General features: G+C 36.2%; 1 protein-coding gene across 8 annotated transcripts in view; it reads right to left on the bottom strand.

Moving 5' to 3' along the window:
* Positions 1 to 23,933, bottom strand: part of HACE1 (HECT domain and ankyrin repeat containing E3 ubiquitin protein ligase 1) — a 127,473-nt gene that overhangs the window by 58,095 nt on the left and 45,445 nt on the right. For 6 of the 8 annotated variants that reach the window (XM_032338946.1, XM_032338949.1, XM_032338950.1 and 3 more), the window contains 5 exons: positions 23,527 to 23,609; positions 14,189 to 14,285; positions 13,097 to 13,198; positions 11,926 to 12,032; positions 6,656 to 6,806 (listed from right to left, as the gene is read on the bottom strand). In XM_032338946.1, coding sequence (XP_032194837.1) covers positions 6,656 to 6,806; positions 11,926 to 12,032; positions 13,097 to 13,198; positions 14,189 to 14,285; positions 23,527 to 23,609 — 540 coding nt within the window. The remainder of the gene's footprint in view (positions 1 to 6,655; positions 6,807 to 11,925; positions 12,033 to 13,096; positions 13,199 to 14,188; positions 14,286 to 23,526; positions 23,610 to 23,933) is intronic. The other 2 variants (XM_032338953.1, XM_032338951.1) reach the window with 2 other exon arrangements.

Genomic DNA, 23,933 nt, shown 5'->3' with positions numbered 1-23,933 from the left:
AGCGAGCGAGCACAGGCAGACAGAATGGCAGGCAGAGGCAGAGGGAGAAGCAGGCTCCCTGCCGAGCAAGGAGCCCGATGTAGGACTCGATCCCAGGACGCTGGGATCACGACCTGAGCCGAAGGCAGCTGCTTAACCAACTGAGCCACCCAGGCGTCCCAAGTTTTCTTTTTTTAAGAGAGCAGAGCAAGAGCAAGAGCAAGAGAGAGAGAGAGAGTGACAAGAGAGAGAGCACACAAGCAGAGGCAGAGGACTAGGAGGAAGAGAAGCAGGCTCCCCAAGGAGCAGGGAGCCGGACGGGAACGCTGGGATCATGACCTGAGCCAAAGGCAGATGCTTAACTGATTGAGCCACCCAGGTGCCCCTGACTAGCAAAAGAAAAAGGGAGGGAGAGAGTAAACTACTTCTTATTTCTATACTATTTAAAATATGCCTCTTAAGAATAATGAAATGTCTTCTGTAAATTAACAGCAAATGAAAGTTTCCCTTTCAAAATATTATGTAATCACAAAAGCTACAAAATGACTAAGTACTAAAGAAGAAGAAATATATGTATCATCCCTAATAATTAGTAATTTTTAACAAGGAGAAATACCATAAAAGACATGTTACCAGGGCTCCAATATACAATACCATGACCAATTATCAATCCTATACTGTTTACTTGAAAGATGCTATGTGAGTAAAGCTTTGATGTCCTCACCGTAACAAAGGAAAATGGAAATAATGTCAGTGAAGGATATGCTAACTGACCTTATTGTGACAAACATTTTGCAAAACACACATGTATCAAATTATCACACTGTACACCTTAAGCTTATGCAATGTTACAGGTCAGTTATATCTCAATAAAACTGGGCGGGGGGGAGAGACCTGCTAGAACATTTTTAATCCCAAATAAAAATTAACAGTTATCAGTAGAGGGCGGGAGGACAGCCAAGGATAGCAGTTAAACGCTCCTTCATTTCTACACTATTTTAAATATTCCTATTAACACCAGGATCATAACCTGAGCCAAAGGCAGAAGCTTCACCAGCTGAGCCACAAGGTATGAAATATTCCTATTGAGAATATAAATTGCCTTCCTACAAATGAATGTAAAAGTTACTCTTACTTTTTGTTTCTTTTAGGATCACAGAATGCTACAAATTAGACCATGTGCTTCAGAAAGAGCCATGCCTACAATATTTCAACCAAAAAAATAATAATAATTAAAATACTAAAATCTTACTTAGTGGAAACAGATTCATCAACTACATTTGAAAGTTTAGGAAATATTTAAATAACCTATTCTTCCAGGAAATTCTTTATAATTATTTTCTAACAAATTCCTCTGCTATATGTTCAGTCTTTCTTCAAGTTTCCAGAACATCCACTTTTTGGAAATATTTGACTTACTGAACTTGAAAATAGTTAAATTAACCCTAAGTCTTCATTGTAATATTAAACCAAAAAGCAGAAAAAGCAAAAAGTCATGCTATCACCAACAAAAACCCACTTCCTTCATTCAACAAATATTTAATTAGTACAGACTAGGTAACAGGTAAGCAGAGTGAGAAACTAATTATACTCTCTCTGAGGTTGAAATAAGCATTCCTGCCCCCTACAAAGAGGGCTTTTCCATGGTTAGGCACAGCAGTTGGAAGATTCAGGATCCCTGAGCTGCTTAAAGGAAGGGCAAGAAGCGCCAGCTGCCATAAACACTGAGGTGCACCAAAAATGTCTTAATTCTTCTCATGAGCAAAACATTAAACACGCTGTAAAAGATGAAAAAGCACTTCTTATGTCAGTGAAACTTTCAGTTTAACATCACAAAATGAACTTCCAAAATAGAAAGAATGGGTGGTAATTTAAAACTTCTTGAAACAAAAGACAAAAGGAATAATTGGCCTCCAAATGAGAAGGGCTAAAGCCTAGAAAATCAGCACACTGAATAGAGATGAAGCCTAAGGCAAGAAATGATAACCTGCTGCTCACACAGATGAGAGCACTGAGCCTGAACCAACAGCAATCCTATCTTTAAATACTGACAATGTGTAAAAATTAAAGGCAAATTTTGAGTAATCCAGAAATAACTTTTTAAACCCAGATCTGTGTAAAAATGATAGTTCGAGAAAGACTTGTCAGTAAAGGAACACAGCAAAAATTAAAAAGAGAATGAGGGGAAAAAAAGAACTAGTCGGTCATCTTGGGCTTTTTCCTCTTTTCTTTCTTCATTCACACATGCATTAAAACTAAATTTCAACCTCACGGTATTTTTACCTAAAGAGGTGTCCCTTTGAAGGTTTGTTCAGAAAGTTCATGCCTCAATAACCAAAATACTGTGAAAATAATTTTAATTTCTAACTGTGGTAGCAGCCACAAATTAAAAAAGGGGTTAAAGTAAATTTTTAAAATTAAAAATAAACCACTGCAAAGCTTATCTATGATGCTTTCTATATCCATAAATAATAATGATAGAAAACTGTAGATAAGATACAAAGCTACATATATATCACCTATTTCTGAAACATAAGTCAATGACTACGGAAAACAATGACTATAGAAAATGAGTCAATTGGGCGCCTGGGTGGCTCAGTTGGTTAAGCCACTGCCTTCGGCTCAGGTCTTGATCTCAGGTCCCTAGGATCAAGTCCCGCATCGGGCTCTCTGCTCAGCAGGGAGCCTGCTTCCCTCTCTCTCTCTGCCTGCCTCTCCGTCTACTTGTGATCTCTCTCTGTCAAATAAATAAATAAAATCTTAAGAAAAAAAAAAAAAGAAAGAAACGAGTCAATGACTATAGAAGCCATTAGTAGGCATCTTGGCATTGTGATATAGTGCTTCATTTCACATTACTGAATGGTCTTCACTACAGAAATATATTATACACATAGTAACAATGTTATGATAACCACACATAGTTCTCAAAACATTTTAAGATCTATTTCAAAACCATAACATATAATCTCAGACTTGTTGGACAATTTTTAAAAATTTAATATCCATCTGCCAAAGTGAGACACAAATTTTGACAGGAAAGTATTAGTAACTTACGTTCTTTAATAGTATCTTGAAGTTTTCTGTTAGTCTAACTAGTCTCAATTTGATAATGTCAAATGTTATAACTCAAAAGATTAAGATTTTAAATTTAGAAGTTTCTCAATCTTTCCTGGCTTCCAAATTTTACCAATTATAACTCTACAAAGCATTAATAGTCACATCTTACTACACACACACACACACACACATCACCCCGCATATTAAGATTCAGGAAGCCTAAATTGTCTACTCCATGCTCACACTGCTTCAATATTCATAACTACCTTCTCATTCAGATACCCCAAAGTTTCCAAGGCACTAGATAAAAATCTCTTCACACTGAAAAAAAAATAGCTAAGTGTTAAGATTAACTTAAAGGATTTCTAAGATAAATCAGAAAACTAATAACAGGATGTTAAACAATTTCACCTCCTAAAACCAAATGGCCTATAAACCCACTCATTCTTAATGGAAAACCCATTAGTTAATCCTAACAATAAAGTGACATGTTAGGATACCTAGTTAATGAAATGGAAAGTAAAGATCAATTGCTACCTTAGACAAAAATGTGGTAAAAATTAAAATGGTATATCCAGTCTAGCACTGCAGGAACTCAGGAAATGGTTATGATCTTTACAACTGTAAATCACCCCACAATGAACAGAAGACTTTATATAAATAGATGACAATATAGTTTCTATTTTTTATCCTTGTAAGTTGGAAGACATCATTTTCTCATCCTTCAGTCTACATTTAATTCATAAAATTATATGAAAGAGACTATAAGTTTTTAATAGTAACACCTAATGTTTAAAAAAATAGGTGAGTTTTGTAATAAAAACATTTTACAAAGTGAAAGGTCAAAATTTAAGAGAAAAAGTGGTCAGAGGCAAAGCAGTTATCAATGATGCAGAAAACAGTAACTTAAGAAAAAAGAAGACACTAACAAGAGAAATAAAATAGAAAAAAAGAACTTTTTTATTATATACTTCACTGGTATATGACAATCAAAACAGAGTTTAGATTTCATTAAAGAAAAGTTCAAAGAAAACCAGTGACACCCTTTTCTACTCTGTTATACCTGTACTGATGGGATAGATAGAAAACTATCTATCTATAAACTATCTATTTTAAATCAAGCATTTAATTCCTATACAGAGGCTATGAATTAACACACTACTTATTTTCTGATATCATTAGCAAACACATGGCTCACTTAAAATTTAACAACAACAAAAAAATCAGACAATAGTGAATATAATCCACATGCGATTTGGATAATAGTGACTATCTACACCTCAATTGATTTTCTATTCATCATTATAGGTAAGCAGAAATAATAAACAGAAAATCAAATCAAGCCTAGATTCAGGAACTAACAGCACTGGCCATACCAGAATACATTAAGAACAACTGCATATAATGAGAATGTTTAAGCAATAAAGCTCACTTAAAACAACAATGACAAAACAGTGGCTCAATGATTAGATTCAAATTTTGCAAAAACAGTAAGTTATCACTCCAAACTACTGTTGAAGAAGTAGTATGTGAAAAGCCAAAATCTGAACTACAAGAAGATGTATAACTGACTCCTTCCAGGAGGTGGCACAATAGGGAAAAAAAAAAAAAGGGGAAAATAAGAAATACTCTCTCTCTCACATACATGAACACACACACAGCTAAAAATTCTTTCCAACATTAATTCTTTAAAAAACAGTGAAGCAGCCTATCATACCCATTTTAGGTTATTAAAGAGCCTACTAGTGTCACAATGCTAACAAAGCAGTTATTAAATGTCTGTAAAAAAAATTTCTATGTAAGAAAAAAATCATTTAGCATAAGTCATTAGTTTTACTTCAGATTTTACAGACAGTAAAGCTGTCAATCATAACTAGTTTTTGAGGAACTGACACTTTAAAATATTTATATCACTTTTTAGATTGATAACCTATATTTGTACTCAAAAGACTAAAGAAATATAAGCCTTGGTGAACCAAAAAGCAAATTTTATACTATGAAAATCTCTTAAGAAAATTGCCTTTAAAAAAATAACATGAAAACAGTTATAAAGTTACACATTTGTCCAACATCTGAGTTATTTAAAAATATAATGCCACAAAAAAGCCCCACCAAGAGAATTACAGCCATGTTCATTTTGCTTAATTCATAAAATTGTAATTTAATTTGGGTAGCAACATGGTCTTGGGTCTTACAGGAAGCAGCTGAAGCAATACAAAATATTTTAAGAAAATATGGGATGCCTGGGTGTCTCGGTTAAGCAACTGCCTTTGGCTCTGGTCATGATCTCAGGGTCCTGGGATGGAGTCCCGCATCGGGCTCTCTGCTCAATGGGAAGCCTGCTTCCCCCTCTCCCTTTGTCCTCTCACCACTACCACCCGCCACCTATGCTCTCTTTCTCTCTCAAATTAATAAAATCTTTTTTTTTTAAAGATTTTATTTATTTATTTGACAGACAGAGATCACAGGTAGGCAGAGAGGCAGACAGAGAGAAGGGGGGGAAGCAGGCTTCCTGCTGAGAAGAGAGCCCAATGCGGGGCTCTATCCCAGGACCCTGGGATCATGACCTGAGCAGAAGGCAGAGGCTTTAACCCACTGAACCACCCAGCTGCCTCTCAAATTAATAAAATCTAAAGAAAGAAAAAGAGAGAGAGAGAGAGGGAGAGAGAGAGAGAGAGAAAGAGAAAGGAAGAGAGAAAATATCTCAATGATTTTTCCTTGACATGATCTCAAGAATTGGCAGTAAACGCAGGAAATGAAAGTAATCTTACTTCAAAAACACATACACAGACATACACATGATAATAACCTCTAAACAGAAACTAGATACTTTCAGAGGGGAGGTGGGTGAGGGGATGGGTTAAACAGGTGATGGTAATTAAGGAGTGCACTTGTCATGAGGAGCACCGGGTAATGTATGGAATTGCTGAATCACTATACTGCATACCTGAAACTAACACTAACGCTATATGTTAACTAACTGGAATAAATAAATAAAATAAATAAAAACTTAAAAAAAAAAAAAAGGACACAAGAAAAAAAGAAAACTAGATATTTTCTTTCCTTCTGAGTAAGAATTTTTTTTAAAAAAAGCATGATGGTTGCATATTGTCACATTTAAAACCTGTAATCCATGGGGCGCCTGGGTGGCTCAGTGGGTTAAAGCCTCTGCCTTCAGCTCAGGTCATGATCTCAGGGTTCTGGGATCGAGCCCCACGTTGGGCTCTCTGCTCAGCAGGGAGCCTTCCTCCTCCTCTCTCTCTCTGCCTGCCTCTCTGCCTACTTGTGATCTCTGTCTGTCAAATAAATAAGTAAATAAAATATTAAAAAAAAAAAACCTGTAATCCAATAAAAATGTAGATTTAAATAATAAATATCTTTACCCTTTAGAATACAACACTAATGGAATTAAAATGTTATTTGTAAGAAAAATACAGAAACTCACCACTTAAGATTGCTGTTGATTAGACAGAAATTAAAGGAGAAAGGTGTGCCTAACTTAGAAAGTGGTAAAAAATAAATAAACTTAGTTTGTGATATTTCCGACTAATGACTGCAAGCTTTATCAAATTCATCTCTTTTTCAATTATCTCCTAACAATATCATGTACTTTTCTGACCTTGAACACCTGGCTTCTTGGAGTTTTATTCCCATTGTAGCCCAAATCGATTCCATTACTGGGAGAGGATGGACCAATTCGAAAGACATGACAAAATATCCTCACAATCCTTAAAAGGCTCTTCATTTGAGCATCATAATTACTAGATAGGCTGAAAATAAAAATTAAAATATGAACAGGTTAGGTGGACAATAAAAATTACATTTTAAATTACTTAAGACCTTTTTATCACATTGACCATGGTTTCCTAATACAACTAGCAAAATTCCTATCATGATAGGGTTGGAATGTTTTAATAGGAAGTTGCTACACATTATTTGAATTGCATATGAATGAATTATTAATGTTTAAGCAACAAGAATATAACTAATTATCAAAGCATAAAAATATGAAAAAAAGCACCACTGTAAAACAATTTCTTGGGGCACCAACTTAAGGCAATCTCAAACTCTCACTTTCAAAATATATATGTAAATTACACTGAGTCTTAGAACTCTGAGAACATTTCACAGAGAAACAATGATAGAAATGTTATACTCTTAAGTCAACCCATAAATCAGCTGCAGAAGCTGAACCTTCTACTCTTCTATCCATAACAGGATTTTCACATCTCTCCCCAGAATAGTAACCAATTGTTCACATACAGTAGAAAATTTACAAATTGAATAATCTTAAAGTTATTATCAGCAAGCATGGTTCTCTACATAATGGGTAGTGTTAGGACTCTACATAAATACAGGATATACATCCCTGAAAAAAAACCTCAAAACCAATTAACACAATATTGAAGTGTTCTAATTTTATATCCTAAGACTGTTGAGACTGACAAAATAGAAATGTAGTTTGGCTGAAACTATCTCCTTCTTTGTGTCGTGACTTCGGAAAAGTTAACTATGATGACTCTCAAATTCTTCCATGAGAAAGAGGTGAATCTGACTTTCCTCTGCAAAATTATCATATATATAAAGATTTAAGTATCCGATCTAGGAAATACATCATGAGTTATCTTAAGAAGTATTTTCTTGGGGCTCCTGGGTGGCTTAGTGGGTTAAGCCTCTGCCTTCAGCTCAGGTCATGATCTCAGGGTCCTGTGACAGAGCCCCACCCTGGGCTCTCGGCTCAGCGGGGAGCCTGCTTTCCCCATCTCTCTGCCTGCCTCTCTGCCTACCTGTGATCTCTCTCTGTCAAATAAATAAATAAAATCTTAAAAAAAAAAAAAAGAAGTATTTTCTTACACAGTGGAATCTGAGTATACTATTAATAGTCTAATAATTTTATCTACTGTACCCAGTTTAAACTTCTTTCCAAGCTGATTCACCGGATCTAAAAAATGTTATTTTTCACTCTACAACCGTGAAATATCTCTTTAGTATTAAATAAAAAGATCATAAAATCCAAACTTCATCATATCCTTCTCCATTTGATCATAAAATGATAATTTCTTCCCAAGCCATGTGGTATCTTAATATAAAAGTTTTAACATTAGTTTCCTAATGCAAAGCCCTATCAATACCTTTGGTTTATATGAGTATACTTTCATTCAGTGTTTCACTAAGCAAAGAGCTATAATTTCTCTCTTCATTTGCACACTGATAACTATCTTTATCTTTAATCATAAGTACACTGAACGCAAGATAACTCACTTAATTAGTGAAACACATTATATGCAAAAGGGCCTTCAGTATTTATCTTTAGTAAATATTCCTAGAATCATTTAGACAAAAGGCTATCAATTTTCTCAAAAGTAAGCTAAATAACATCTCAGTTGTCACTAAATACATATTTGAATCAGTTTCCTTAATTAAAATTTCTATTAAAGTACGTAGCCAAAATTATATCACATTGTGGGTTAAGAAACATAAAATGACTCACAAATGAGTAAACAAAAGGGAGACAATTCTGCAAAAGTGCCATGAAACATAACCTGGCAGAGGGGAGTAATTCGTATTTGAGATCCTCTTAAGACTCTATACTGGCAGTTGTGAGATAATAGAAAATATATATATTGGTCTCTGTTCCTGGTTGCTGGCAGAGTTCCTAAAACCCGCATAATTTCCTAAGTGATAAGAGCACTAGGAGCATCTTTTGTTCTAATATTTGGTCTTCGACCCATTTCCTGACATAGAGTTCCTAAATCCCTTATAATTTCCTGGGTGACAGCAGTGTCTTTTGTTCTACTGAGGTGACTCTTAGCGGGCTCCTGAATGAAGGCTGGTCATGAGAAAGATGAAGCCATGATTAGAAGCTTGGAATTTCCAGCATCACCCCACATTCTCCAAAAAGGGGAGAGGGCCTGAAAACGCAGTTAATGACCAACATGCCTACAAGATAAAGCCTCCACAAAAAGCCAAAAAAACTGGGGTTCAGGGAGCTTCCGAATCTAAGAGGAAGGAGGTCATGAGAACCTCTGAAACGAAGTGAAGTCAGACAGGTGTGGGTAACCTGAAGACCTACTACTTGCAACTGGCATCTGAAAGTGGGAACAGTCTTGTAGGAATGAACTCTTAACCTGTGAGATCTAATGTATCTCTGGATGGACAATTGTCAAAGCTGAGTTAAACTGTACAGTAGCTGATGTCTAAAAAAATTTCTTGGTGTGGGGAATAAAAAAACCCACATATCTGGTCAGCAGGGTAGAAGTCTGAGAGTGAAGGAGAAACACAGGATTTCCCAAAATAGTAAATAATACAATAAATTCTAATAAAATACTAATAAACAATACTCACTATCAACCTCAAGAAAAAGATACTCAGAGCCCCCAAAATGGCCGTAATTAACAGATTTCATAAAGCATATGAAAAGTAGCACTGTAAGTGGTGAGGCAGTACAGGTTGGCAAAACAGTTTTAAAACCTGTTATGATCATGGCTCCCTTTTTCACTCTACTTCCATTCCACTAATCTCCCTGTTACTTTTAAGAGCTAGATTGTAACCAATAATCTACCCTCTATTAGTGAGACCAGGAATCCTGGCTCTTCTATGTATTAGCTTGGTAAATGGTTAAACTTAAGCTTTCTTCTATGTCAAATGGAAATAACTTACTGTGAGGTTTAAATGAAATAATATATTTGAATGTTCCTTAGCTTACTACCTGGTTAATAAGTGTTAAAGGTAAACTTAAAAACATAAATACAGAAAAATATGGGCTTTCTCATTACTGTAGAAAAGCAAAAAGTAGGACAAAGATTTAAAAAGAAAAAAACAGGTTAAGTTTTCTAATGTAAGAAATGTAGAATACTGGGGGCGCCTGGGAGACTCAGTTGTTTAAGCATCTGCCTTTAGGTCCTGGGATCGAGCACTGCGTCAGGCTCCCTGCTCAGTGGGGAGCTGTCTTCTCCCTCTGTCCCTTTCCCCCACTTGTGTTCTCTCTGTGTCTCTCAAATAAATAAATAAAATCTTAGGGGGGGAAAAAAAGAAAGAAATGTAGAGTATTTATAATAACCATAATTATTATCTCTGGCAATTTTCCATTTATATAATCATCATCATCATTTCTATTATATACCAGACAATATGCCTGGCACTTTATAGTACCTTAACATTGTATTTTTACAACAATTCATTAAGAAGATATTTAATACCATTTTCCAACAAGGAAACAAAATCCTGACTGATTGTAAATTAAATTTAGGGAGAGATCTTATCTGTTTTATTTACAATCACCTACCAGATGGTCTGGTGAATAGTAGGCACTCAGAAACATGTATTAGATATATGGGTAGATGAAAAAGGGAAACTCAAAACTGTTACTTGCTGAGATCACACAGTAAATAGTGATATCTGGATTTAAACCTAAACCAACCTTAAATCCCAAGCCAAGTCTTTATTTAGTATGTCTGAACTGTAGAAAGTCCTCATCAAATAAATGGATTAATAGAACTGACTAAATAAGAACATTATGTAAAGCTGAAATTCAATGAATTCCATAAACAGAACCTAAGCAGTCTCAGAGGTAGAAACTGAATTTAAAAAATTAGTAAATTGTACAGTACTAGAAATGCTGAAGAAAGACTTAATGGATAAAAGAACACAAGGGGGTGACCTTGGTATCATGAAGGGTAAGGGGCCTAGCAAAGATCCTTCTAAATAAACAGTACAGAGTGTGATTCTGGTCTGAAGTAGGTCTGAAGCCCAAAGGAAGACAGAAACAAACAGCTATCATAATGGAGTCAACAATGTAGCCAATTTCTAGAAAGAGCATGGAGTTGGAAGGAAGAAACTCCAGTTGCAACCACAGAGATGAGAGAAGACCAAAACCTATTCTAAGATTGTCAGTGTATTAAGAGAAGTGAAAAGAAAACTGCTAAGGGGAAAGCATCCGAATAGAAGTGGGCCAAATTTATAAGCTAAGAAAAAATACATTTACTATTTCTAAATGATTTTTTTTTAGATTTTGTTTATTTTTACTCCTTTTTAAAGATTTATTAGAGAGAGAATATGTGTGTGTGCACACAAGTGGGGGTGAAAAGCAGACGGAGAGGAAGAGTGGGAATCTGAAGTGGACTACACACAGAGCATGGGGACTGACACAGGGCTCAATCTCACAATGCTGATATCACAACCTGAGCTGAAATCAAAAGTCAGATGCTTAACCAACTGAGCCACCCAGGTGCCCTTAAATGGCTGTTTATTCCTAATTCGGACTATTTATTCCTAATTGGGGTAGCTAACCATATACAGTGAAGTATAGTTGCAGGAAAATACAATACATATAAACGCAAGTAATATAAAGGCATGATCTCCATGGATATAGCAATGAACCATTAAAACCATAGCATCTTCTGGAAAGAATAAAGAACTGAATGGAAGGGGACAGTTTAGGGCAAAAATTTTATAAGGGACATGAGGCTGAACAGCAGCCCATATACAGAGTTCTATAAATTAGTAATCAACACTCCTAAACTATTTTCTTGGGGGAAGGATAAAAACAAAACAAAAAAAAACCCCTCCTAAACTTTCTTGATTATTCTTCATGTACGTATTACTTCGATGACTAATCTAAGCTATCATTTTATAAAATTTTAGACACCTGTCCAAATCCACTTAAGTAAGTCTCTATTTTCAGTCTCTCTAGAGAGACTAAAATCTCCCAGTAATAGCTGATTGCCCTGGTCCTTTAAAATGAAACAATAGTAAGTCAGCAAATTTTTAGGACATCTTAGCACTGACAAAAACATCCAACAGAATAAACTATTCCCAGAAAAGCCTGAAAGAGGACAAAGCTGACAGATACTGTTACCTATTGATTCACTTATACTTTGAAACACCTACCTAAGCAGTTTATGCCCATTTGTTGTGGCAACTTCAGCAAGGCTTGTTAGAATCTTTAGGTACTGGCTTTCACTTTGCTGAGACAAATGTTCCAGAACTTGCCGTAACTAAATTTATTACAAATAAAAAATGTGATTATACAATAATCCATTAAACTTTATCAAGAAATTACATACCTATTAGTTTAAAAAGTATCCCAAAGCCAATGAGCTGAAATCAAGTCCTTTACAGTTATTTTGCCTTGCATAAATTCAAAAGCTACTATAGAGATGACATAAAATCTTTTCAAAATCACGCAGTAAAAAAGCAATAAAAAAATGCAAATAGAAATCACCAAGTTCATTTACAAAAACTTAATTCCAAATTTATAAAATATGAGAAGTTTAAACTCCGTAATTTTTCAGAGTAAAGCTATTACAAAATAGAGCTCAATAAACCAGTGATTACCAATGATAGGATACTCCTCCTTAGATTATTTTCCCCTACCTATGTGAAAAATTCAAATTATTTTAAGCAAAAACCAAAGACCCAGGGCCACCTGAGTGGTTCAGTTGGTTAAGCATCTGACCCTTGGTTTCGGCTCAGATCATGATCTCAGGGTTGTGGGATTAAGCCCCAGGTTGGCTCTGGGCTCAGTGTGGACTCTGCTTGAGATTCTTTCCCTTACCCTCCCCCCCTGCCCCCACCATGCATATGTATACTCTCAAATACATAAATAAATAACAATCTTTTTTTTTTTTTTAAGATTTTATTTATTTATTTGACAGAGAGAGACACAGCAAGAGAGGGAACACAAGCAGGGGCAGTGAGAGAGGAAGAAGCAGGCTTCTTGTAGAGCGGGAAGCCCAGCTCGGGGCTTGATCCCAGAACCCTGGGATCATGACCTGACCTGAAGGCAGATGCTTAATGCCTGAGTCACCCAGGTGCCCCAAATAAATAAAATCTTCAAAAACAAAATAAAACAAAGACCCAGAGGGCAGAAGACTCATAGGGTTAAATATTAGCACAAAGTTTATATATATAATTCATACTTTCCTATAATGCAAATAAGCAAATTTGAATCATTAAAATATCTGTAATACTAAAATCACTAAGCACATTTTAAAATGCCACATATGCTAAACATGAACAAATCTTGTTCATTTACAAGCGACTAGCACAACTACATTACCATGTTTTCTCGGAGATCTTCATTCTGTGTCATTTGAATAATTGTCTGGAAAAGCCTAGGGTGATACTGAATTAATACTTCACAAGTCTCTCCATAGCCACCCTTTAAAAAAAAATAGGAAAAAAACTAAAATTATCTAGGTTTAAAAATATGTTCCTAATGAAAAACTTATTTCCTCTACATACCAGTCTGACACTAAATGTGTGGATTTTCCACACAAGCAATTCTCCAGCTCTCTGTGGACACCAACTTAAGTGTAATACAATTTAATTCAATTCCGACACTAACTACCCAGAGTTAACACAGACTACACAGGTTAGAAGCTCAGCCTCATGAAAGTGCCCCCACTTTAGAAACCATTCACAAGTCCAGGCCACCCATACTTCCAACTATCCAGCTATAAGTCAGGAGTTCCCATAAACCCCCCTTCAGATTTGATAATCTGCTATTTGCTGTTTGATAACAGCTCACAGAATTCAGGAAAACTTTTATTATAAAGGATACAACTCAGGAACAGCCAAATGGAAGAGATGCACAGGGTAAGGTATGTGGGAAGGGACACAGAGCTTGCATGCCCTCTCTGGGCATGCTACCGTCTCACAACTTTGATGTGTTCACCAACCCAGAAGCTCCCTGAGAACCCCACTGTTTACAGGGTTTTTATGGAAGTTCCATTACATAGGCATGATTGATTAAATTATTGGTCATTGATGACAGAACTCAGTCTCCAGTCCCTCTCACGTCCCCAGGAGTCACATGTTCAGTTTTCCAGGCAATCAGCACCCATCCAGAAGCTATCAGAGGCTTTAAGCCACCAGCCATCTCATTAATGTACAAAAAGACATTCTTATCACTCTGGAGATTCCAAGTGCCTGAGAAGCTCTTGTGTCAGGAACTGAGATGAAGACCAATATACATTTCTTACAATACCACAATTCCTTCTAATGAGCATATTCTTTAAAAAAAAAAATCATATCCTTTAAAGAATAAAATTTTTGCATTCAGCCTCTCGTTTGAGGAAAAAAAGGTGATTTTACCAGTCTCAATTTCTATTATAAAGTAAAGGGCTAGGAATATATATTAACAACATACCTGTACACATAAATCCAGAGGTGTTACTCCATTTTTATCTGACAGATACTTAGCTCCTCGTAACAGAAGAATCTGTGCTGTGTCTCTCTGACCATGACTGTACAGAAGTAAAATCATGTTAAAAAATAATCTTTTTAATTTAAAGTCTTTCTCTATGAGTTATGGACAGTCAATATGAAACAACAAAAGACTAACAATTTTTAAAAACTAAGAGGAAGATCTGAATTACATCCTCAACATCCAGGAAAACATTTCTCAGTATTAAATCATACCTTTACCACATAGATAAGAAACTGACCTATTAAATCTTAGAATTAAATTAGGAAACATTACCTACAATAAATAATAATATTTTGGTGTAAGCAGCTACTACTCAGGCTTATGCTCCATTTTTTTCTTTCAGTCATTTCCAACCCTCTTCCTACCTCACCCATCCAAGTCTAGAGACTTCTTAAGTCAAAAAACCTCAATATTCAAAACAAGATTACATTTTATGGCACTTTATATTTGGTAAAAAAATAAATAAATAAAAAGAAAGGAAGACGAAAATACAAATATCAAAATAAGAGAATGGGAGAAGGGCAGGATTTAACTACCCCAAAATACTATCTAGCTTTCAACCTTCATTTTATCAACCCACTCAGTTTGGCTTCTGCTGACACCTCTTTAATATGATCTAAAATGAACAACACTCTTATCCACATGCCTATTCTATTTGTTCTCTTTTCCAGTAGGAGTAAAATTAGCAACCACCATTCTTTCAGCTAGGAAGAAGCTAATTTGGGGACAGCAACCACTAGACTCCAAGTCTCATTATTTAGTGAGCTAATCTGATCCAAGATACTCAAGATAATAAAAAATAAATTTATAATTCACAGACATTAAAGTTTAAAGATAATTTTATAAAATGCCCAAGGAAGTCATCTGGTTTGGAAGAGTATCTGATCAAAAATTTCTATTTTGTAGACGACAAAAGCTACTAACTCAAGCATAGGTGACACTAGAACTCAGAACCCTGTCTTCCAAAACAAGACTCTTTCTATGATACCATCACACCCAAACCAGTATGTCATTTCCCAAAGAGAAAGACACACAGACTTCTCAGAAAGTTAAAAAAACAAAAAACAAAAAACAAACAACAATAACAACAAAAAACCCCTACTCATTCTTTTCCACAAAATGACACCACATAAGTATACTTTATAATCAAATGGCATTAAAAAATTTAAAATTTTTAAAATTTAATAAACCCTACTATGAATTTGATGGCAGATACTACAGATATATCACTCTCTCAATACTTTATTGTAATACTGATTACTTAGCTTAAGAAAAGTATCAGGAGGTCAAAAATGACTGAATATCTAGGGGCGCCTGAGTGGCTCAATGGATTAAAGCCTCTGCCTCTGGCTCAGGTCATGATCCCAGGGTCCTGGGACTGAGCCCCGCCTCTCTCTGCCTGTCTCTCTGCCTACCTGTGATCTCTGTCTGTCAAATAAATAAAATCTAGGGAAAAAAAAAAAAACAATATCTAATTTATTCCAGAAAACCAAGAAACCAGGTAAATCAGCAATCTCTCCAAAAGCAACAATACGTGTTTTACTATTGTACATCAAGAAAAGTCTTCATCAAGCATCATTTGTCATTTAGCTGGGTATACTAGCCAACACATTATATATTACAGCTAATAGCAAAGAGGTTACAATTGACACTGTTCTGTTCTTTGTAATACCTAAAAATGAAAGCTAAGTGAAAAGAAACTAACTCAACATTAATTTATTTAGAGAGATAGTGGTATCTTTGCTACTACCCTTGGTTCTGAAAAACCTAATTTTGCAATGCTAGTAAGTTCAACTTTAATGACATTTCTTCTATAATTATTTAATATTCATGTGTCCAATCACTCCAATTAAACTATAAACTTCTTCACAATATATTTGTTCCAGAGCACCAAGCATGGTAGTTAGCTTACATAATATGTATCAATACATACGCTGAATTGTGTTATAGTTTTTTTTTAAGGATTTTATTTATTTATTCGACAGGCAGAGAGCCAGGCAAAGAGAGAGAGGGAGAAGCAGGCTCCCCACCAAGCAGAGAGCCCAAAGTGGGGCTCGATCCCAGGACCCTGGGATCATGACCTGAGCTGAAGGCAGAGGCCTTAACCCACTGAGCCACCCAGGCGCCCCTTGAATTGTATTATAGTTTTTAACTTCAGGTACCACTCATTTGACAAATAAGTATTATATAAGGTAGTGTACTATAGAAAGTAACAAAAAAAAGAACCAAATCACAGTTTATTTAGGTTCTACTAAGTGACAAGCATAATGCTCAGGTCTTTTTACAAAGTCTGACTTAATCCTGACACTAACATAAAAAGAGAATTCATTCCATTTTTCAATTGAAAAAAACCATGACTTGAGAAAACCCTGGAGTTACTCAAGATCACAATTACATCATAGAGAATCTGAATCTAGATCAGTCTGATTCCAAAATCTTCCATCTATATTTTATTCCACCAAGATGAATAAACAAAGTTTAAAGAGTTTTAAGAGTAAGTTTTAAGAGTAAACAATTTAGTACTCAAGGGAGTATGGTACAAGGTGCAAGGGGATATATGCTATGAGAAAAATACAATGGGGATCTCACACGATGGACAGACAAGATCAGCATGTACAAATGCAACACTGTTGAATATATGTGGTTTTGAAAGTCTCCAAATAATTTTATTCATCATATATAGCAAAAAGGATAATTAGCATGGAGAAAAAAATACCATTTTGGCATTTTTAGAAAACTGGAGTAATTTCTAAAACTACATTAAAATCTCATCAACAATCACGTAACATTTCATTTCAAAAATGAAAGCAAGAAACAAGAGCTAGGGCGCCTGGGTGGCTCAGTGGGTTAAGCCGCTGCCTTCGGCTCAGGTCATGATCTCAGGGTCCTGGGATCGAGTCCCGCATCGGGTTCTCTGCTCCGCAGGGAGCCTGCTTCCTCCTCTCTCTCTCTCTGCCTGCCTCTCTGCCTACTTGTGATCTCTCTGTGTCAAATGAATAAATAAAATCTTAAAAAAAAAAAAAAAAAAGAAAAAAGAAAAAAACAAGAGCTAATAATATACAAAATCTGCCTTACCCGATTAGGGCTTCAAGTACCTCACCTACAATATTGTACGACATTAAGACTAACCTATAACAAACTCCTCAGAGTGTTGCATAAAAGATTTTTCAGTTCAAATAACTGCAAAAATGTGCTCAATGAACAAGTATTCTTTACAATTCAACTATTTTTTTTTAAATATTGATTGAGATAATAGCCCCTTCAAGGAAATGCCAATGCATTTTCTGGAAACTAAGTTGGCAAAGGTTTAATAAGGAAGTGCTAGTACTGGGGCTCCTTGGTGGCTGAGTCATTAAGCACCTGCCTTCAGCTCAAGTCATGATCCCAGGGTCCTGGGAGCGAGCCCTCCATGGGCTCCCTCTCAGCAAGAAGCCCGTTTCTCCCTCTCACACTCCCCACTGCTTGTGTTCCCTCTCTCTCGGTCTCTCTGTAATAAATAAAATCTTCAAAAAAAAAAAGAGAAAGAAAGAAAAAGAAAACAAGCTACAGTACTTCTAACATACTTAGAATTGATTTTTTCAAGCACTTTCAGTCTCCTGATTTTAGGCTTTCAAGCAATTGATCTGAAAACTTGGCTAAAGTGCATATAGTACATATATTCCAGTATTTTTTGGAATAACTTATAAAACAAAGAGACCATAGTTTCTAAAGGTCTTTCTAAAGTTTACAATTTTGAGTCTTTGGCCTATTTTATATGGCTGTGATTGTGAAGTAAAAAGAGTCGCTTGGTAGTAGCTACAAATCCATGTTCAGAATCACACCTTTTTCTATTTCTCTATTGCACACATCTATAATTACATAAACATCTCACTAATTTATCTATACAACCCCAGCTAAGCCTCACTTTTCCTAATAGAAAAAAGTTATCCCAGATACAGAAAATACACATCCAAAGCTTTATTTAAAGAACTCAGTTAAGGGAATGGGAAGCATACAACTGAAAATAAAACCAATCTAGCAATTGAAGGACTTGAGGCACTTGTAAGTACTACATGTAAGTACTAGGGATGGCTGGGTGGTACAGCTGGTTGCACAACCAACTCTTGGTTTGGCTCAGGTCCTGATCTCAGGGTTGAGGGATCAAGTACTGAATCCAGCTCTGCACTGAGTGCGGGGTCTGCTTAATTAAGACTCTTTCTTCCTCAGGGCACCTGGGTGGCTCAGTCGGTTAAGCATTAAGCTTCTGCCTTAGGGTCTGGTCATGATCCCAGCATCCTAGGATCAAGCCTAGCTTCAGGCTCTCTCCTCAGTGGGGAGTCTGTTTCTCCTTCTCCCTCTCTCTGCTCATGCTCTCTCTCACTGTCAAATAATTAAAAATCTTAAAAAAAAAAAAAAGACTGTCTCCCCCTCTCCCTCTGCCCCCCTTAAAAAAAAGTCCTAAAAACAAAGTTATCTAAAACTGTGGGTGGAATGGGGGAGGAATCATTGTGTGCCTACAGTACACATGAAAGAAAGGTAATGAATTATGTCTTGTGCAAATAACTAGAGGAAAAAAATGGCTGGGAAATAGTGCCTGTCATAATTTTGGTCAAAATCAGTCTGAAAATGACTCACTCACAGAAGCACTACATAATTAAATATGGGTCAGAATGAGAACCTAATTATAACAAAGAAAAAAAAAAAAAAAAGAAAAGGTCTTTATGGTGAAAGAAGAATCCTATTTCTCAGAATGAAAATCTTATACAGCAATAAAACCGATTGAGGACAACCCTACTTTGTGCTGAGGAGTGGAGAAGTGTGCTAGTTTAGTAGGCACTTACTAACTACTAAGTACAAAATACACTGGCAAACACTTTCTATATGCCATCTCATTTAATTCTCACTATAGTCCCACAAGCCAGATAGAACATTTCCATTTCCTAAACAAAGAGACAAAAAGCTTCAGAGGTCAAGAAACCTGACTGAAGTTGCACAGTTTTGAGGCTAAGATTTGAACCCTGCTTCCACGGATCCTTCTCCTGTATATCTCAATACTTCTCAAATGTAATTCAAAATTTTAAAAAGCATATGATGATATACCTAGTAATACCTCTCAACCAATAAAAACTTGCATTAATTTTTTTTTAACTTAGTTTGTCTAAAGGGTCCACTTGTTCTGTTTCCCACATTCCTTTCCCTTTTCATTTATCAGAGGATACACTGGAATAATTTATATGTTTAATGTATACCTATATCTAGATATCGCAAAAAAAAAAATTTAAAAGTATGCCTACAAGCACCTTATGATTTCACTCATACGTGGAATTTAAGAAACAATATAGATGAACATATGGTGGAGGGAAGTGAGAGAGGAAAACAAACCATAAGAGACGTAAAGATGGAGAACAAACAGGGTGCACAGAGGGAGGTGGGTAGGAGATGGGCTAGATGGTCTAGTACTTGCTAGAATAAAAGTTAATGATGGGAGGAGCACTTGGCTGGCTAAGTGGGTAGAGCAAGCAACTTGATCTTGAGGCTGTGAATTTGAGTCCCCTGTTGGGTGTAGAGAGCACTTAAAAATAGAATCTTAAAAAAAATTAAAGATGGGCACCTGGGTGGCTCAGGGGGTTACTCTGCCTTCAGCTCAGGTCATGATCTCAAGGTCCTGGGACCAAGCCCCACATCAGGCTCTCCCCAGTAGGGAGCCTGCTTCTCCCTCTCTCTCTACATCTCTGCCTACTTATGATCTCTATCAAATAAATAAATTTTTTTAAAAATTAAAGAAAAAAAGTTAATGATGGGCATATACTAACAGAAAGTACTTCTAAAAGACTCTTTATCATACCTCTATGCCATAACTATAAGACTATCCACGTTCTGCATAACACTAATATACCTATATTTAACATGCCATTGTTATAGAAGGTTTTTCTCAAACATGTAATTATAGCAATTAATTCATTCAAAAACATTTACTAAGCATCTAAATGCAAAGCACTGTAACCACACATTGAATACAAAGTGGTGAATAAAATTCTTGCTTTTATTGAGCTTTCAGTCTAGTAGGAGAGATACACTATAAACAAGTAAATAACAATTACAAAATACAAGTGCTTGTGCACCTGGGTGGCTCAGTCCATTAAGCTTAAATGTGGGACTCTTTATCTTAAGCTCAGGTCTTGATTTCAGGGTCGTAAGGTCAAACCCTGTGCTGGCTCCAGGATGGGTGTGAGACTACTTCAAAAAAAAAAAAGACAGTGATGCTTCTGTGAAAGAAAATTTGGGGGGAGGCCTACTCAGACTGGTTAAGAACTACCTTCCTAAAAAGTAACAGTTAAGCAGCAACATAAAGAGTCAGCCACATAAAAAGCCAAGTTAAGAGCATTTCAGGGAAAACAGTATGCAGAAAGCCGGCTGGAAAGAGTCCCTTGCAGTTGGTGAACTCAGAGAGAGCCAATGTGACAGAAGCACAGTGACCTAAGCTGGGGTCAGACCATGCAGGTCTCATAGGCAAAGGAAGAGCCTGTAGTTTATTTGAAATGATGCACAGACACTGAGAAGTTTTTTTTTTTTTTTTTAAAGATTTTATTTATTTATTTGACAGACAGAGATCACAAGTAGGCAGAGAGGCAGGCAGAGAGAGAGGAGGAAAGCAGGCTCCCTGCTTGAGCAGAGAGCCGGATGCGGGGTCTCCCTGCTTGAACAGAGAGCCCGATGCGGGGTTCGATCCCAGGACCCTGGGATCATGACCTGAGCTGAAGGCAGAGGCTTTAACCCACTGAGCCACCCAGGCGCCCCGACACTGAGAAGTTTTAAAGACAAAGTTTAAACACAGTGACAAAAGCTGATCTTTTTTTTAAAGATTTATCTTGAAAAGGGTGGGGAGGCAAATGGAGAGAAAGAAAGAATCCTATGCAGACTCCCTGCTGAGCACAGAGCCTGGCTCAGGACTCCTTCCCACAACCATGGGACCATGACCTGAGCCGAAATCAAGAGTCAAATCAACTGGCTGAGTCACTCAAGCACCCCAAGCCGATTCCTTTTTTTTTTTTTTTTTTTTTTAATAGATCCCTCTGGCTGCTGAGGAAAAAACAGATGGGAAGGAAACAACAGAGAAATCAGACAGACCAGTTAAGAGACGACTACAGCAGTCTAGGCAAGCGCTAACAACATTAACTAAAGTCATTTCAGTGAGCTGGAGAAGAGATTCAGAATATATTCTGAAGGTAGAATTTATAGAACTAACTAATAAATTCCAAGTTCAGGGTCAAAGACAGAGAGAGAGAGAGAGAGAGTAATAAAAAATAATGATCTAGTTTCTGTTTAAACAACTGAAAAGGACAACAGTTCCAATGACTGAGATGAGAAAAGGCAAACGAAAGATTTGAGAAGGAAAATCAGAAGCTTTGTTTTGGACATGTTGACATCTGAGATTTTGTATGACTTGCGAGTGATGATGTAAATCAGGCAGGTGGCCATCAAATCTGAAGCTTCAAAGAAAGGACTGATTAGAGGTAACGCCTCAAGATAGGATATAATTTCAGGGAATCAAACAATGACATTGTTCATAAATTCAGGATGCCATGGAAAGAACTGGTTTTCTAGCCAAGCAACCAAAACATAAATATACTTTAAGAAAATGGCTGGATTCAGATAGCATATAGAAGTCCAGAGATTTGAAAGTCCTTATATTCTAACTCAAGGTCATCAATGATGATTTGATTCAGTCTGATAAAAGCAACATCAGAGACTCTAAAGAAAAGCTAAACAAGAACAAAAGTAGGTCTTTCAGTCTAAAACAAACATCCAGGGGCGCCCTGGGTGGCTCAGTGGGTTAAAGCCTCTGCCTACGGCTCAGGGTCCTGGGATCAAGTCCCGCATCGGGCTCTCTGCTCAGCAGTGAGCCTGCTTCCCACTCTCTCTCTCTCTCTGTCTACATGTAAACTCTGTCTGTCAAATAAATAAATAAAATCTTTAAAAAAATAATAATAATAATTTTAAAAATTATTAAATAAATACTTAAATAAATAAATAATTATTAAATAAAACAAACATCCAGTAAAATGACATGTAACAGAAAAAAGGATAAGAAAAGAGGAACTTTCTGGATAACTCCATATCTGCATTTAAGAGCCTAAATAAATACTGTACTTCATATAATCTAAATAAACCAAAGACCAGAAACACTGGTTTCCTGTAAACTGGTTCTAATTGGAAACTACATTTAGGGGGCCTGAGTGGCTCAGTCGTTAAGCATCTGCCTTTGGCTCAGGTCATGATCCCATGGTCCTGGGATCAAGCCCCGCATCAGGCTCCCTGGTCGGCAGGAGGCCTGGTTCTCCCTCTCTCACTCCCCCTGCTTGTGTTCCTTCTCTCCCTGTGTCTCTCTCTGTCAAACAAATAATAATAAAATCTTAAAAAAAAAAAAAAAAGAAACTACATTTTTATAACATAGTATGTATGTATGTGGGTATGTAGGTACAGGGTGGAATATGTGTGTAATTGTTATGTTGTTAGCTCCTTAAGGACTTAGATTTATTACTATATCACTAATACTCTAATATATGGCACACAATGAGCGCTAACTAAACATTTGCTTATTACATGAATGAACAAATGAACAAAATGTACGCTTCAAGAAAATGAACCAAAATAGAAGTACAAAAATAACTTAATGCACAATTTAATATCTAACAAGACAAATTCAAAGATTTTTTTTTTTTTTAAAGATTTTATTTATTTATTTGACAGAGAGAAATTACAAGTACACTGAGAGGCAGGCAGAGAGAGAGAGAGAGAAGGAAGCAGGCTCTCTGCTGAGCAGAGAGCCCGATGCGGGACTCGATCCCAGGACCCTGAGATCATGACCTGAGCCGAAGGCAGCGGCTTAACCCACTGAGCCACCCAGGCGCCCCAAAGATTTTTTTTTTTTAAGTTACAACTCCAAAGAAAGCAAAGACATGGCTCTCTGATCCAACACATACTTTAATAGCTCATCCCTCTGGAATAGATCTAGTACTTAACAAAGAAACTATGGAAATTACTGAATTATAGAGGAATCTTTTTTCATTATTTATTAAGTAATTAGTCTAAAATTTAAATAATCAAGTAAATCAAAAGCTCCCACCTACACCACATAAAAACACTGGCAATATAATAGAAGACGCTTTTACTTGTGCAGTTCAGTAAGCACAGCATTTGTGGGAAAACGAGAACTTCAGAAAATATACAGTAATGCTTGTCTTTGGAAATGTAGTAAGTACATTAATGAGAGCATCGGCAAATATAAAATATCCTACCTGCAAGCAAAATACAATGGAGTAGCTCCAGATACATTTGGTCTGTTAATATCAGCACCACTGTCTAGCAAGCACTGCACTGTCTGGAGGGAAAAGAAACAATTAAAAAGTAAAGCCAGAGAAGTCAAACAAAGACACAATTATCACAATTTAAACAGATATAAGAAATGCTCTTGCCACTACCTGAAATTTTAAAGTAGAATAAGTCGGAACATGATAATTATGATAGCTTAACTACCTCAACTTTTTGGTTAGTCCTTTTGAAACAATATATGTGGAATTACCAATGCAATATAACCTATGTTAACCCAGAAAGGCTCTAGAACATTGCTGACACATGTAGCTACCAAAGACTTGAAAAATGGCTAGAATAACTGAGGAACTGAATTTTTTATTTTTTTTATAAT

The sequence above is a fragment of the Mustela erminea genome, chromosome 4 (assembly GCF_009829155.1).
Source record: "Mustela erminea isolate mMusErm1 chromosome 4, mMusErm1.Pri, whole genome shotgun sequence".
NCBI lineage: Eukaryota > Metazoa > Chordata > Mammalia > Carnivora > Mustelidae > Mustela > Mustela erminea.
Note: the sequence above shows the minus strand (reverse complement) of the source record. Positions and strands in the feature narration are given on the sequence as shown.